Source organism: Macadamia integrifolia, chromosome 9, assembly GCF_013358625.1.
Source record: "Macadamia integrifolia cultivar HAES 741 chromosome 9, SCU_Mint_v3, whole genome shotgun sequence".
Classification (NCBI taxonomy): domain Eukaryota; kingdom Viridiplantae; phylum Streptophyta; class Magnoliopsida; order Proteales; family Proteaceae; genus Macadamia; species Macadamia integrifolia.
Window position 1 is genome coordinate 1,210,115 of NC_056565.1, and position 14,080 is coordinate 1,224,194.

General features: G+C 36.3%; 2 protein-coding genes and 1 long non-coding RNA gene across 5 annotated transcripts; all 3 read left to right on the forward strand.

Annotated features, from left to right (window-relative positions):
- Window positions 1–177: 177 nt before the first annotated feature.
- Window positions 178–3,947, forward strand: LOC122089147 (PHD finger protein ING2-like; the record flags this gene model as incomplete). Of its 2 annotated transcripts, XM_042658647.1 has the most annotated exon segments (6): window positions 178–365; window positions 1,061–1,124; window positions 2,700–2,956; window positions 3,072–3,110; window positions 3,439–3,509; window positions 3,638–3,947. In XM_042658647.1, coding segments are annotated over 6 exon segments (767 nt in total), but the record flags the coding sequence as incomplete, so codon positions are not given.
- Window positions 3,948–6,705: 2,758 nt separating this feature from the next.
- LOC122089149 lies at window positions 6,706–7,210 on the forward strand. Its single transcript, XR_006143249.1, has 2 exons — window positions 6,706–6,776; window positions 6,905–7,210. It is a non-coding gene; the product is annotated as an uncharacterized LOC122089149 (long non-coding RNA).
- A 3,133-nt stretch (window positions 7,211–10,343) lies between these two features.
- LOC122089148 (protein SINE1-like) lies at window positions 10,344–13,599 on the forward strand. Of its 2 annotated transcripts, none has more exons than XM_042658650.1 (3): window positions 10,344–10,616; window positions 10,837–12,176; window positions 12,919–13,599. In XM_042658650.1, the coding sequence occupies exons 2-3, from the start codon at window positions 10,845–10,847 to the stop codon at window positions 13,324–13,326; spliced, it is 1,740 nt and encodes a 579-aa protein (XP_042514584.1). In that variant the 5' UTR covers window positions 10,344–10,616; window positions 10,837–10,844; the 3' UTR covers window positions 13,327–13,599. The 2 variants fall into 2 exon arrangements, with proteins under 2 accessions (XP_042514584.1, XP_042514583.1); XM_042658649.1 differs by having other exon boundaries at window positions 10,346–10,616; window positions 12,844–13,599.
- The last annotated feature ends 481 nt before the right edge of the window (window positions 13,600–14,080 follow it).

A 14,080-nucleotide genomic window follows, 5' to 3' on the forward strand; every position in this document is an offset into this window, starting at 1 on the left:
TTTTTTTTTTTTTTTTTTTTCTGCTCATATTAGCTTTGACTTTGTCTTCTGCGATTTATTCAGTTTTGATATCTACCAGAGCAATACCTATTATATTTTTCCTTGTTCTAAGGTTTTTTTTCTCCTTCTTCTTCTTCTTCTTCTTCTTCTTCTACACTCTCTTTCTCGTGCCTGAAGCAATGATAAATCAGACGAGAGACCAAACCGAATACTGCTTGGGATTGCATTCTCAAATCTCAAAAAGGGGGAACCACGATGAAGACGAAACGTTTGAGAAGATGCGGAAGGACATCGAGGCAAACCAGGAGAGTGCCTTGAGCCTCTGCACCGAGAAGGTCCTGCTAGCTCAGCAAGCGTATGACCTCGTAAGTCCCTTTGCTTTTGCTAGAATTTTTATCCTTGTTTGATTTTTATTTATTTATTTTGTAATCTTTGTTTTGTTTTATATCCTCAAGCTCCTTTTGACTGCATTTTGATTGCTCTAATGAATAGTATGTTCTACTATTTGGTGCTTGTCGGACATCAGGTTGTTCACTTTCATTGGAATCGAGCTCCTTTTATCTGATATGGTATTTAACTATTGCATCAATGGCATGAAGAGACTGATTGGCTAATCAAGCAATGGACAAATAGGGTATAATCTAAACCAAAATTGAAACCTACTCATGATATGCAAATGGTGATTAGTGATTGCAATTGGTGCTAAAAAGAAAAAAAAAGGACAGGACACTCTTGGCTGTGCTGAGTCTGCTGACTACCAGGAGTACTAGCGTAAGAAATATTTGTTTCAAAGATTTGATTTAAAGTCATTAATAATCTAAGCTATGCTTGCAACCATTTGACCTCCTTGCTGATGTTAGTTTGGAAATGCTTCTGAGATCATTGTTCTGATGGAAATACTTCCATAAATGTTCTCTAAAATGAACTCTTATCTAATCCCACAAATGGACAGTTCATATACCCAACAATTTTCTGTCTTATTAGTGAGCCCCTATGTTTTCTGATATGATTTTGAGAATTTAGCTTGAAATAATTTATCAGTTTTTGCAAACCCTTGCAGATAGATAGCCATGTGAAACGACTTGATGAAGATCTCAACAACTTTGCTGAAGATCTAAAGCAAGGTATGATAGAACTCGAATTATTTGATATTAAAATGGTTTCTTACTGGCATTAATTTTGAATTTTGAACCATCTGCTTAATATTTAATTGGTTTTTGAATCCTCTAATCAACAATGCCATGAATCATGAAATCCCATGTCGATGGGGACTTATCTGCACACATTTCTGTTGTTGTTCCCCCAAGAGGTTTATCTACTAAAATATCTTGAAATAATAATCTGCTTATGACGCAAATGCTTGTGACATTATAAAAGATGGGACAGATGGGCGGTACTACTTTTAACATATATAAATCTTGGGCATCGTGCCAGGACAAATACTTCCTACCTTTAATTTCTCTAGCTTGTAAGTCATTCCAGTTTAATGATCATTGCCCCTGGATCAGTAAGGGCCGCACTTGGTCCAATGGTTAGGTACGAATGTTTTGACCTGGTGGTCAAGCAGTCGAAAGACTTGAAACAGCCTCTCAACATTTTCGGGGTAAGGTTGTGTAGTTATCGCCCCCCCTGGGGACCTTGCACATGCGGGAGCCTTGTGCACCAGGTACGCCCTTTTTTGCCCCTGGATCAAATGGCCTTGAAGGTGAAAGTAGCTGGAAGAATTATGCAATTTTCTGTGAGAAGGTAGAAAAGTGGCCATGATCTCTGTAAATGTGGGAAGAACTGGAGAAACTTTATTGGGGGGGGGGTGGAGAGATGTAAATATGGTATTATGTTTCAGTGGAAAATAAACATTCAAATTTACAGCAGACTGACTATTATAACAGGCCTTGCTAAATATTGCTAAAAGAATTTTCTGTTCACTAAACTTCTGCTATTTGACATTTTGTGTGGCCATCAGTTGAATTGTGCAAAAACCTGACAGAAAAAAGTGTCCTGGATAAATTACACTACGAGCATAGGAATTGACTGAAAATTTAAACCCTCTAACTTGAGTGGAAGTTGTCATAATTACATCCTTTGAATTATTTAAAGATGATTGGCCAAGATAAAGGAATGACTTGATCCCCCACCTCCCATGGATACTTTGGCTGTATTCTTAAAATTGTTACCTTTTTTGTATGGATGTGGTTGGTAATACAGTAGATGGTATGGAGAATTGAAGATTTAAGCGGAAAGTAAAGTGGGACAGAGATGGTCACTATCTTACCTAAAGTATAAAAAAGTTATCTCATAGATTAATGCATGCGTCATTAGATCCGTGTATCTGATGAATATGTTAAACTTAGAATGCTATTTTTTCAGCAACAAAATCCAACATTTTGTCTCTAGTCCTAATAATGTATATATCCATTATCTTATGACCCCAGAAAGGCTAAAAACTGTTTTTCCCCTTTGTTTTATTTACTTATTGATACATATTTGTTTTGAACTATGTACTGGATGGTTCTTTGCACTGGCCTACAATCTGACACATATTGCCTGGAAAATGCTGGTGTGTGATGAAATAGGAAGGAATATTTTCAAGTAGTTGTAATAAACGTAGTGGTTTTCCATCTAGAGGTTAAAGGTAGCTTATTTATATATTTTTTTCTTTCTAATATTTTCTCACTACATTTTGTTAATTTTCTCTTTAGAGGGTAAAATAGCTCATGATGAACCGGCTATCCTTCCTCCTTTATCTATAATACCAAAAGATGAGAAACGGAAATCATTCTTTGGGACTCCGAAATCAAATAGGCTTGATTTTAGGGACCGTGATTGGGACCGGGAGCGTGATAAGGATTTTGAGCTGATGCCTCCTCCACGCAGTCACAAGAAAAATGTTCCCGCTCCAGTTGATGTTGATCAACCCATTGATCCAAATGAACCGACCTACTGCGTCTGTCATCAGGTTCTAATGCATTGATGATTACAACTCATTTAGATGGATGATCAAAGTTCTCTTAAGTTACTTCGCACATTTCTCACATCTAGATGTTGGTGCTTTATTTGTCATGGTTTTCCAGGTTTCTTTTGGAGACATGATTGCTTGTGACAATGAGAATGTAAGTGCCTTCCCTTATAATATAGCTAATTCATGCATTCATTTGTGGTGTTGCATAAACTCAACAAGTTTCTCTCTGTAATTATAAACAATCCATACATTTTCATGTCATCTAATATTAACTGCCTATATGACTGTTTAGGAAGTAATAATTTTTTTTTAAATGAACTTTTATGGTTTTTCTTTGTTAATTTAGGCAATCTCCTATGCCAAAAGCCTTAATGATAAATGATGCAATAGTTTATACCTTGCAATTTTTAATATGGTGTTGTACCTTTTTGAAAATTCTCATGCTTATGATTTAACCCACTTAATATTTTCTTTGACAGTGTCAAGGAGGTGAATGGTTCCATTACTCTTGTGTTGGGCTCACACCAGAGACAAGATTCCAAGGGAAATGGTATTGCCCAATGTGTGAACCACTATTTCCTTTGGCTTCAAAAGGGCTGTGAGATGCTTCTTGCTGTTATTCTTGTTCGTTGCAGGGGAAGTTGCTAAAGTTGCTGTATGTGAATGTTGCTTCTGTAGGTCTATGTTGCTGTACTTGTTATTCTTCCCTACGGGAACAGAAGCAGCCAAGAGTTCTGGGTTCTGTAAAGTAGTTAATTGTATAATTGCCTTGAATTTGCTTCAAGCAGTGTCGTTGGGAAGGGAGTTCTTACTTGAAAGGTTATAAAAAATGTTTGATGCTCGAAAGGACTCTGCTCTGAATTCTTAAAAATGAGTGGCCCCCCCCAGACAAACCTAAACAACCCTCTCCCTCTCAGTTCTCTTATTTGTAATTTAACTTGAAAGTGAACTAGTGAGTAGTTCAAAATGCAGGGGAGATTCTTTACCAGTGTGTGCATAATGTGACAAGGGTATGCATTGTAACATTACGGTGGGCACATACTAATATTTGCATGCCAATGCAAGGATTGAACCCCCACGGTATGGCTGCATTTAAGGGTGTTAATTGGTTCGGTTCTGGTGTATACGGTATGGTTTGGTTCCGTTCACATTTATTTGGCTGAAATCAAAATTAATATTGTTACACTTTTGGAAACCGGAATTAAATGGTTATGGTTTCACGGTTTTTAAATGGTGTTGGTTTCGTGGTTTTACACGTTTTTTATCATGGTTTAATTTATACAGTTTTTAAACGGTTAGCAATCGGTTTGCTGGTTTATTAGCATGCATATTGAAATTTACCTTTGTGGATAAAAACTTTAATTTTGTATCAAATTCAATGAGGCATTGAATTGGCAAGGTTTTAATTACATAACTATATAATAGGAGTAAAATATTGAATAGATTGTATGACAACCTCTATGCTCCTTTCTTCTTTCTTCTTCCCTAAATTAAATCTATCGTGTTTTGTTAAAAGAACTAAATAATTAAGTAAAAGAAAATATTACATGGAGAAATTGAAATCCAAATAAAGTTGCTGAGGTGCTAGTAGTAGTGATGGACGATGCTAGAATAAGGGTTGAAGGCTTTGAAAACACATCTCCGAATGCTTCAAATAATTCTCCTAATCTATCTCAACTATATAAAGGAAAGACACAATTACTTAGAATATGAAACTAATTAATGCCCAAAGAATTTCATGAGGTTAGAAGAAAAATATTATCTCCAAAAGTTGCATCATACATCCAATCATGCAAGCACACCAAAGCTTCAACATTGTTAGGAACATGCTCATCTATATCTGGATATCATCTATGGTAATAGAAGAGAGGATATAAAGTTCTAGAAAAAAAATTGAAGACAAAATAAAAGGGAATGTCGGAACTGACCCAATCTTACAATAGATGGGCATCCATCAACTTCCAGAGCACCAAGTTTACAATATCCAACTTGAAATGAGTAGATAAATTATAAATATATCCAGATAACATCTGATGCAAGCATAGAAATTATTTAAGAAGAAAAATTAAAATAAATAAACAAAATAAAATAAAAAATAAAAGTATCCACCTTAGCAGCAATTAGAACGTGATTTAAGAGACGAGACATAAATCTCCTTCCACACTAGCTCACTGATCAGTGGAGTGAATTAAGACTTACGTCGTATGTATTGTCATTTGTAGATTCTGCACCAACATAGAAGATTAGTTAGAACTTGAATACCTAGTTCAATTTTTTGCCATATTGGATCGCAATAATACTTAGTTGTTGGTGTACAATATCTTGTGATCCAAGGCTAAAATTGTAATAAAACTGAGTTTTTTTAAAAAATAGTGGTAGATCTATACATCTGAAGCAAGCCAAACCGCAATGATTTCCAAATGGTATCAACCTTGGCCAATCCCCTGATCGTTCGGAATCTTAGAACCTTGTAACTATGTTTGGAATGTAATAAAATAAAAGAAAATGATAACACAAGAATGAGGTAATGATTGATTTGCGTATTTTTCTCCTCAATTTCAAATATATATATATTTTTATTTTTCTTAGCTTCTGAAGAGACCCCTAATGTCATTAATGATCAACTTTTCAATCGACTAGGATGCCCTCAACTTGTTTACTTTGTCCTCCCAAATATGATGCGGGAATGTGCAAGCATAATCACAAGATCAAATCATAAGTGTGGAAGATATTCTTCCCGAATCACATGTGAATGAAAATTTGGTCATTTTCCTTTTAAACCACTTTTGTGTCATAATTCTGAAACATAGGTGGGAAAATTTATCAGTATTGGCCTTGACTGATCCTCATCTTAACCTTTCGAGCATGGTGCGGGAATGATACATATGTATCATTCAAATGTAAAATTATAATAAAAGCTGATTACAAAAAATTCAGGGATACATCTGTCTGATACCGTCCGATCCAGGCCAATCATCGGTATTGTTCCGATTGACTTTTGACACTTTCCTTCAAAGCCAAAAAAGATTCAAAAAGAACAGAGCGGGAAACAATTTCTGTGCAAAAACAAATAAAAGACAATGACAATATGGAACCCCAACTTTATCCGTATTTATATACCACACTGGTGTATTTACTCGTGTCTATCAAGGGGCAGTTTCGTCCTATTAGAGTGAGGAATCACCAACGACGGGATGGCGGGGGAATTTTTAAGAAAGATTTCGAATTTTCGTTTCATGGAAATTTCCGCTTTATTAAGGTAAGAAACTCTACTAAATAGAACAGAACGTAATAAGGATTAAGGACAGGAAAGAAAGAAAACCCTTAATACAGTAATACTTAATCAAACCTTTGCTTTTTTGGAATCTCTCTCTATCTCTCTCCCATTTCAATCGAGATTTACTTCTCNAATGAGAATGTAAGTGCCTCCCCTTATAATATAGTTAATTCATGCATTCATTTGTGGTGTTGCATAAACTCAACAAGTTTCTCTGTGTAATTATAAACAATCCATACATTTTCATGTCGCCTAATATTAACTGCCTATATGACTGTTTAGGAAGTAATAATTTTTTTTTAAATGAACTTTTATGGTTTTTCTTTGTTAATTTAGGCAATCTCCTATGCCAAAAGCCTTAATGATAAATGATGCAATAGTTTATACCTTGCAATTTTTAATATGGTGTTGTACCTTTTTGAAAATTCTCATGCTTATGATTTAACCCACTCAATATTTTCTTTGACAGTGTCAAGGAGGTGAATGGTTCCATTACTCTTGTGTTGGGCTCACACCAGAGACAAGATTCCAAGGGAAATGGTATTGCCCAATGTGTGAACCACTATTTCCTTTGGCTTCAAAAGGGCTGTGAGATGCTTCTTGCTGTTATTCTTGTTCGTTGCAGGGGAAGTTGCTAAAGTTGCTGTATGTGAATGTTGCTTCTGTAGGTCTATGTTGCTGTACTTGGTATTCTTCCCTACGGGAACAGAAGCAGCCAAGAGTTCTGGGTTCTGTAAAGTAGTTAATTGTATAATTGCCTTGAATTTGCTTCAAGCAGTGTCGTTGGGAAGGGAGTTCTTACTTGAAAGGTTATAAAAAATGTTTGATGCTCGAAAGGACTCTGCTCTGAATTCTTAAAAATGAGTGCCCCCCCCAGACAAACCTAAACAACCCTCTCCCTCTCAGTTCTCTTATTTGTAATTTAACTTGAAAGTGAACTAGTGAGTATTTCAAAATGCAGGGGAGATTCTTTACCAGTGTGTGCATAGTGTGACAAGGGTATGCATTGTAACATTACGGTGGGCACATACTAATATTTGCATGCCAATGCAAGGATTGAACCCCCACGGTATGGCTACATTTAAGGGTGTTAATTGGTTTGGTTCCGGTGTATACAGTATGGTTTGGTTCCGTTCACATTTATTTGGCTGAAATCAAAATTAATATTGTTACACTTTTGGAAACCGGAATTAAATGGTTATGGTTTCACGGTTTTTAAATGGTGTTGGTTTTGCGGTTTTACACGTTTTTTATCACGGTTTAATTTATACAGTTTTTAAACGGTTAGCAATTAGTTTGCTGGTTTATTCGCATGCATATTGAAATTTACCTTTGTAGATAAAAACTTCAATTTTGTATCAAATTCAATGAGGCATTGAATTGGCAAGGTTTTAATTACATAACTATATAATAGGAGTAAAATATTGAATAGATTGTATGACAACCTCTGTGCTCCTTTCTTCTTCCCTAAATTAAATCTATCGTGTTTTGTTAAAAGAACTAAATAATTAAGTAAAAGAAAATATTACTTGGAGAAATTGAAATCCAAATATAGTTGCTGAGGTGCTAGTAGTAGTGATGGACGATGCTAGAATAAGGGTTGAAGGCTTTGAAAACACATCTCCCAATGCTTCAAATAATTCTCCTAATCTATCTCAACTATATAAAGGAAAGACACAATTACTTAGAATGTGAAATTAATTAATGCCCAAAGATTTTCATGAGGTTAGAAGAAAAATATTATCTCCAAAAGTTGCATCATACATCCAATCATGCAAGCACACTAAAGCTTCAACATTGTTAGGAACATGCTCATCTATATCTGAATATCATCTATGGTAATAGAAGAGAGGATATAAAGTTCTAGAAAAAAAATTGAAGACAAAATAAAAGGGAATGTCGGAACTGACCCAATCTTACAACAGATGGGCATCCATCAACTTCCAGAGCACCAAGTTTACAATATCCAACTTGAAATGAGTAGATAAATTATAAATATATCCAGATTACATCTGATGCAAGCATAGAAATTATTTAAGAAGAAAAATTAAAATAAATAAATAAAATAAAAGTATCCACCTTAGCAGCAATTACAACGTGATTTAGAAGTGGAAGTAGATAGCTAAAAAGAGACGAGACATTAATCTCCTTCCACACTAGCTCACTGATCAGTGGAGTGAATTAAGACTTACGTCGTATGTATCGTCATTTGTAGATCATGCACCAACATAGAAGATTAGTTAGAACTTGAATACCTAGTTCAATTGTTTGCCATATTCAAGGATTAAAGTATTGGTATCGGTCGTCGTATCGGTCGACCAAAATTAAGATACGTATCGGAGGGTATCGTATCGTATCGGAGATACGCTAAGATACGCTAAAGATACATACATAAATGGATATAAAACACATTTTTAAACACTTTTGCATTAAAAATTTATTAAAAAAATCTATTGATAACATGTACTATGCATAAACACTAAATTGAGGGTATCGCACTAAGAATTCAAGGTTTGTAGTTGTCCCATAAATGTAAAATCCTTGTTCAAAACCTTGATTTCCACTTTAGTTAGAGAGAAATATGACTGGCAACAACTTTGGAACAAAAACACCTCAAAAAATAGAGTTTTCTGAAAAAATACCCATATTGGCCATTATATGACCGTAGCGCACTGTATACTCACCGATATGTATCGATACTCACCGATATGTACTGATCGATATATACCGATATTCACTGATATGTACTGATACTCATCGATATGTATCAATCGATACATACAAATAATCACCGATACGTACTAATACATATCAAAATGTATATTTCACCTTGATTTTATATTTTTCATAGAGTATCAGTACGTATCGATAGTGTATTGGTGCATATCGATAGGTATCATAGGATATATATCGATACGAAAGGATTTTAAAAATTTCATGTATCGTATCGGTGTGTATCGTATCGATCGGCTAAATTTAAGATACGTATCGGAGGGTATTGTATCGGTATCGGAGATACTTTAAACTATGGCCATATTGGATCGCAATAATACTTAGTTGTTGGTGTACAATATCTTGTGATCCAAGGCTAAAATTGTAATAAAACTGAGTTTTTTTAAAAAAACAATGGTAGATCTATACATCTGCCAAACGGCAATGATTTTCAAATGGTATCAACCTTGGCCAATCCTATGACCGTTCCGAATCTTAGAACCTTGTAACTATGTTTGGAATGTAATAAAAGAAAAGAAAATGATAACACAAGAATGAGGTAATGATTGATTTGTGTATTTTTCTCCTCAGTTTCAAATAATTTTTTTAATTTAATTTAATTTTATTATTATTATTATTATTTTTTTTTTCTTAGCTTCTGAAGACCCCTAATGTCATTAATGATCAACTTTTCAATCGACTAGGATGCCCTCAACTAGTTTACTTTGTCCTCCCAAATATGATGTGGGAATGTGCAAGCATAATCACAAGATCAAATCATAAGTGTGGAAGATATTCTTCCCGAATCAAATGTGAATGAAAATTTGGTCATTTTCCTTTTAAACCACTTTTGTGTCATAATTCTGAAACATAGGTGGGAAAACTTATCAGTATTGGCCTTGACTGATCCTCATCTTAACCTTGACTGATCCTCATCTTAACCTTTCGAGCATGGTGCGGGAATGATACATATGTATCATTCAAATGTAAAATTATAATAAAAGCTGATTACAAAAAAATCAGGGATACATCTGTCCGATACCGTCCGATCCAGGCCAATCATCGGTATTGTTCCGATTGACTTTTGACACTTTCCTTCAAAGCCAAAAAAGATTAGAAAAGAACAGAGCGGGAAACAATTTCTGTGCAAAAACAAATAAAAGACAATGACAATATGAAACCCCAACTTTATCCGTATTTATATACCACACTGGTGTATTTACTCGTGTCTATCAAGGGGCAGTTTCGTCCTATTAGAGTGAGGAATCACCAACGACGGGATGGCGGGGGAATTTTTAAGAAAGATTTCGAATTTTCGTTTCATGGAAATTTCCGCTTTATTAAGGTAAGAAACTCTACTAAATAGAACAGAACGTAATAAGGATTAAGGACAGGAAAGAAAGAAAACCCTTAATACAGTAATACTTAATCAAACCTTTGCTTTTTTGGAATCTCTTTCTATCTCTCTCCCATTTCAATCGAGATTTACTTCTCCGGCCGCCCAAATCTCAATCTCCTTCTCATCGGAGAACTTTCTCGCTCTCTCCTTCTCTCCTTCTCTCTTTATTTGATCCAAGATTTCCATTGCCACACATTTGTAACTCATCCATCAGCAGAAATAGAGGAGAGACAACAAAGGTAGCAGAACTTTACCCGTCTCGCACCCAGGTATCCTTACATCCTCTTGCATTTAGATTTTTAGATCACCTCCAATCCTACATCAAAGACGCATGTTGAGTTGCTTTACTTTTCATCCTCTTGTTTTTGAACTATTTTCCCATTTCTAGTGGAATATACCAATGATTTCTCCGAATATATTCTTGGATTTCTCGAAGAAACCATTACTTTTGGTATTTCAAATGAATTACTGGATTCTTTGTCATTTCAGCTTTAAGAATGGGTAGAAATCTCAGTCCAGTTCTCCGGAGAGAGCTCGCTAACCTTGACAAAGATGCAGACAGTCGAAAATTGGCTATGAAAGCACTCAAATCGTATGTGAAGGACCTAGACTCAAAGGCGATTCCACTCTTTCTTGCCCAGGTTTCTGAAAGCAAGGATTCTGGTTCATCATCTGGGGAATACACCATTTCTCTCTATGAAGTTCTTGCCCGTGTGCATGGTCCTAATATTGTTCCTCAGATAGACAACATCATGGCCACCATCATCAAGACCTTGAGTTCCAGCCCAGGATCCTTTCCCCTCCATCAAGCATGTTCAAAGGTGGTCCCTGCTATCGCTCGCTACGGGATTGACTCACGGACTCCAGAAGACAAAAAGAAGTATATAATCAGCTCCCTTTGTAAGCCTCTTTCAGATTCCCTATTGGGTTCCCAAGAGGGCCTTGCTTCGGGAGCTGCCCTTTGTTTGAAGGCTCTTGTTGATGCTGACAATTGGCGGTTTGCATCAGATGAGATTGTAAATGAGGTTTGTCTTAGAGTTGCTGGAGCGTTAGAGGAGAAACCTACTCAGACAAATTCTCACATGGGGTTGGCTATGGCTTTGGCAAAGCATAACAGCCCAATTGTTGAGGCCTACACAAGATCACTAATACGGTCTGGATTACGAATTCTGAATGCTGGTGTTGCAGATGGAAATTCTCAGAAGCGGTTGTCTGCTATCCAAATGGTGAACTTCTTAATGAAGTGTGTGGACCCTCGGAGTATTTTCACAGAGCTGGGGGCAGTTATTGAGGAGATGGAGAAATGCCACACTGATCCGATGGCTTTTGTGAGAGGGGCAGCTTTTGAAGCTTTGCAGACTGCCAGGATACTAGTTGCAGACAAAAGTCCAAAATTTGAGAAGGATTCAGGATCAATAACAGGATCAAATTTTGTTAGGAGGAGAGATAATGGCGGGAAAAAAAATTTATGGATTTCAAGAGATCAATCTCCAGTTTCTGCATCACCAGAATCACAAACTGTTGATTCTTTCATTGAGTATGATTCTTTGGTTGAATCACCAATAACAACTGGGCAGGTATCATGTAATTATGGAGGTAGGTGTGTTAACAGGAAACTCTGGAAGAATGACAATGGTGGAGTGGATGTGTCACTCAAGGATGGCTTGTTTCCGGAAGTGAGTATGGGTAGTAATGTATCAAACAATCTTCTGGGGGGCTTTGATGATGATGTATTAAGTAACAATGGAGATCAGTCCGAGGTATTCTCAGGGTTTTTGAGTGGAAGTCCTAGAAATGGTGTAACAAGTAGCACTACCCCTAGGCCGCAGGTAATACCCCTTTCTTTTTCTCTCTCCACACACATAAGAAGCACATATTATGCATGTACAGATGCAAAATTTGGGTGAAGTCCTGAATTTTTCCTGCGTCCTTAAGCTACAAACCTTATTTAAATCTCTAATTTTGTGCTGTAAAACAACACAGCCAGTGACATTTTCAACCATGGATCACCATTCTTGAATGCCTAACTAGAAAATTTTAGCTGATCTCAGGACCATGGTTAATCTGAGATGCTCACATTGGATACTAAATTATTGAGACTTCAGTGTTGAAGTGTTCACCATTGGATTCAGAACCCAAGGGTGTCGAATGGATCAGCCTTGCAAAGTTGATCCTGTAGAGACTGCTTTAGCTGACCACTAAAGATGTCTATTTTACTGACTAACCTCCACACTTTTCATGCCATGTAAAAGCTTTTGTGTTAAAGATAGTACCATGATTTATTTACAAAATAGTTGAGGTAGCTATAAATTCTTAAGCTTTAGTATCATATCTATTAAGATTGTTATATCAGTTGATCCTCAAGGATGATCTAAGTAATGCAATTTCATTTTAATCAGTAAAGGCACCAAGATTCATTCAGCTTATAGAATTCTGCATTTTCTGTGTTACTGGTTGAAAACATAACCACACTTTCTACTATTTTTCGATCTTCAGAGGTCACTCTCTCAGCTCAACATTGATGACATTAAGATCTTTGCTACTCCAAGGAAGCTTATTTGTTCTCTTCAGGATCCAAATGATGTAAATTCTGATTATTCTGAGAAGCAAATCCGAAGGCTTCGAAGCCCAGCCTTGAAACAATCGCAATGGAGCCCAGCAACGAAAGAAGGGAAAGACCTATCATACGATCTTAAATATGATGTTGAAGGTGCCAAAAATATATCCAAGACGGGGGAGCAGTCACATATTGGCTCTGAGTCTGTGTCATCAACTGGTGATGTTCTCCCTAATACTGAACAACTGCCTGATGAAGTGAGTACTGAAGAAAAAGCTGGAGTCCGAAGTAATACAAAGAGAAGTTTTAAGATGCTTGCTCTTAATTTGATTTGTTGCATCATCTTCATCTTTCTTGCAATTGTCATTTCAGTAACATGGACTGATAGTTTGGAGGAAGGGTCCAACCTTGTTCCAACCTGATTCTGGTTTGCTGTATACAGAATCTGTAAGCAATCTTGCAGGTAGAGGTCTGGTGATTATGACAACCTTCCTCGAATTCAAATCTATCCATTAGGGAAAGCTCTCAACATTTTGTGTGGATGGAAGGCCATCCCTCCCCCATAAGTAGCAATATTTTGGCTGTAATTTTGGATTTTGGCAAGTAAACAAAATGTATGACCCCCCTGAAACATTTCAGATCAGAATATTGAGGTTTCACTCATTTGATCTCATTTTAACATAAGTTTTCCTTCACCCATGTAGAAGAAAGAATTCCTTCTCCACTAGTGAAATGAACACTGGATTGGACTCTCAAGTCATCATTACATTCTCACACTGTATTGACAAAGATGAAGCTACCCTTCCCTAATGCAATTCAATGGTACTGAATCTACTGATGACCATGGTAAAGAAATTGAAGGGAAACTTGGTCCATCCCATTTTGGCCAAAATGCCTGAAGTTTCCCAGAAGGCTACAGCCAATTCCCAACATGGGTTAGGGATGCAGGTTTGGGTTGAAACGAAAAGGAAGAAAAGCCTATTAACTTTATAAGTAGTCCATGTATATATGCTTATTGAAAAGTTTCTTCAAAATTTCATTTTTGCCAGTAAGGCAAGATTGGACATCTGTAGAATCCTAAAAACCCAGGAATAATACATCAATTTTATTGATGCTTAGATAAGAATCAAAAGAGCTCTGAGTGAGAAAATTAGTCAGTGGGCTGGCTTTACTCAC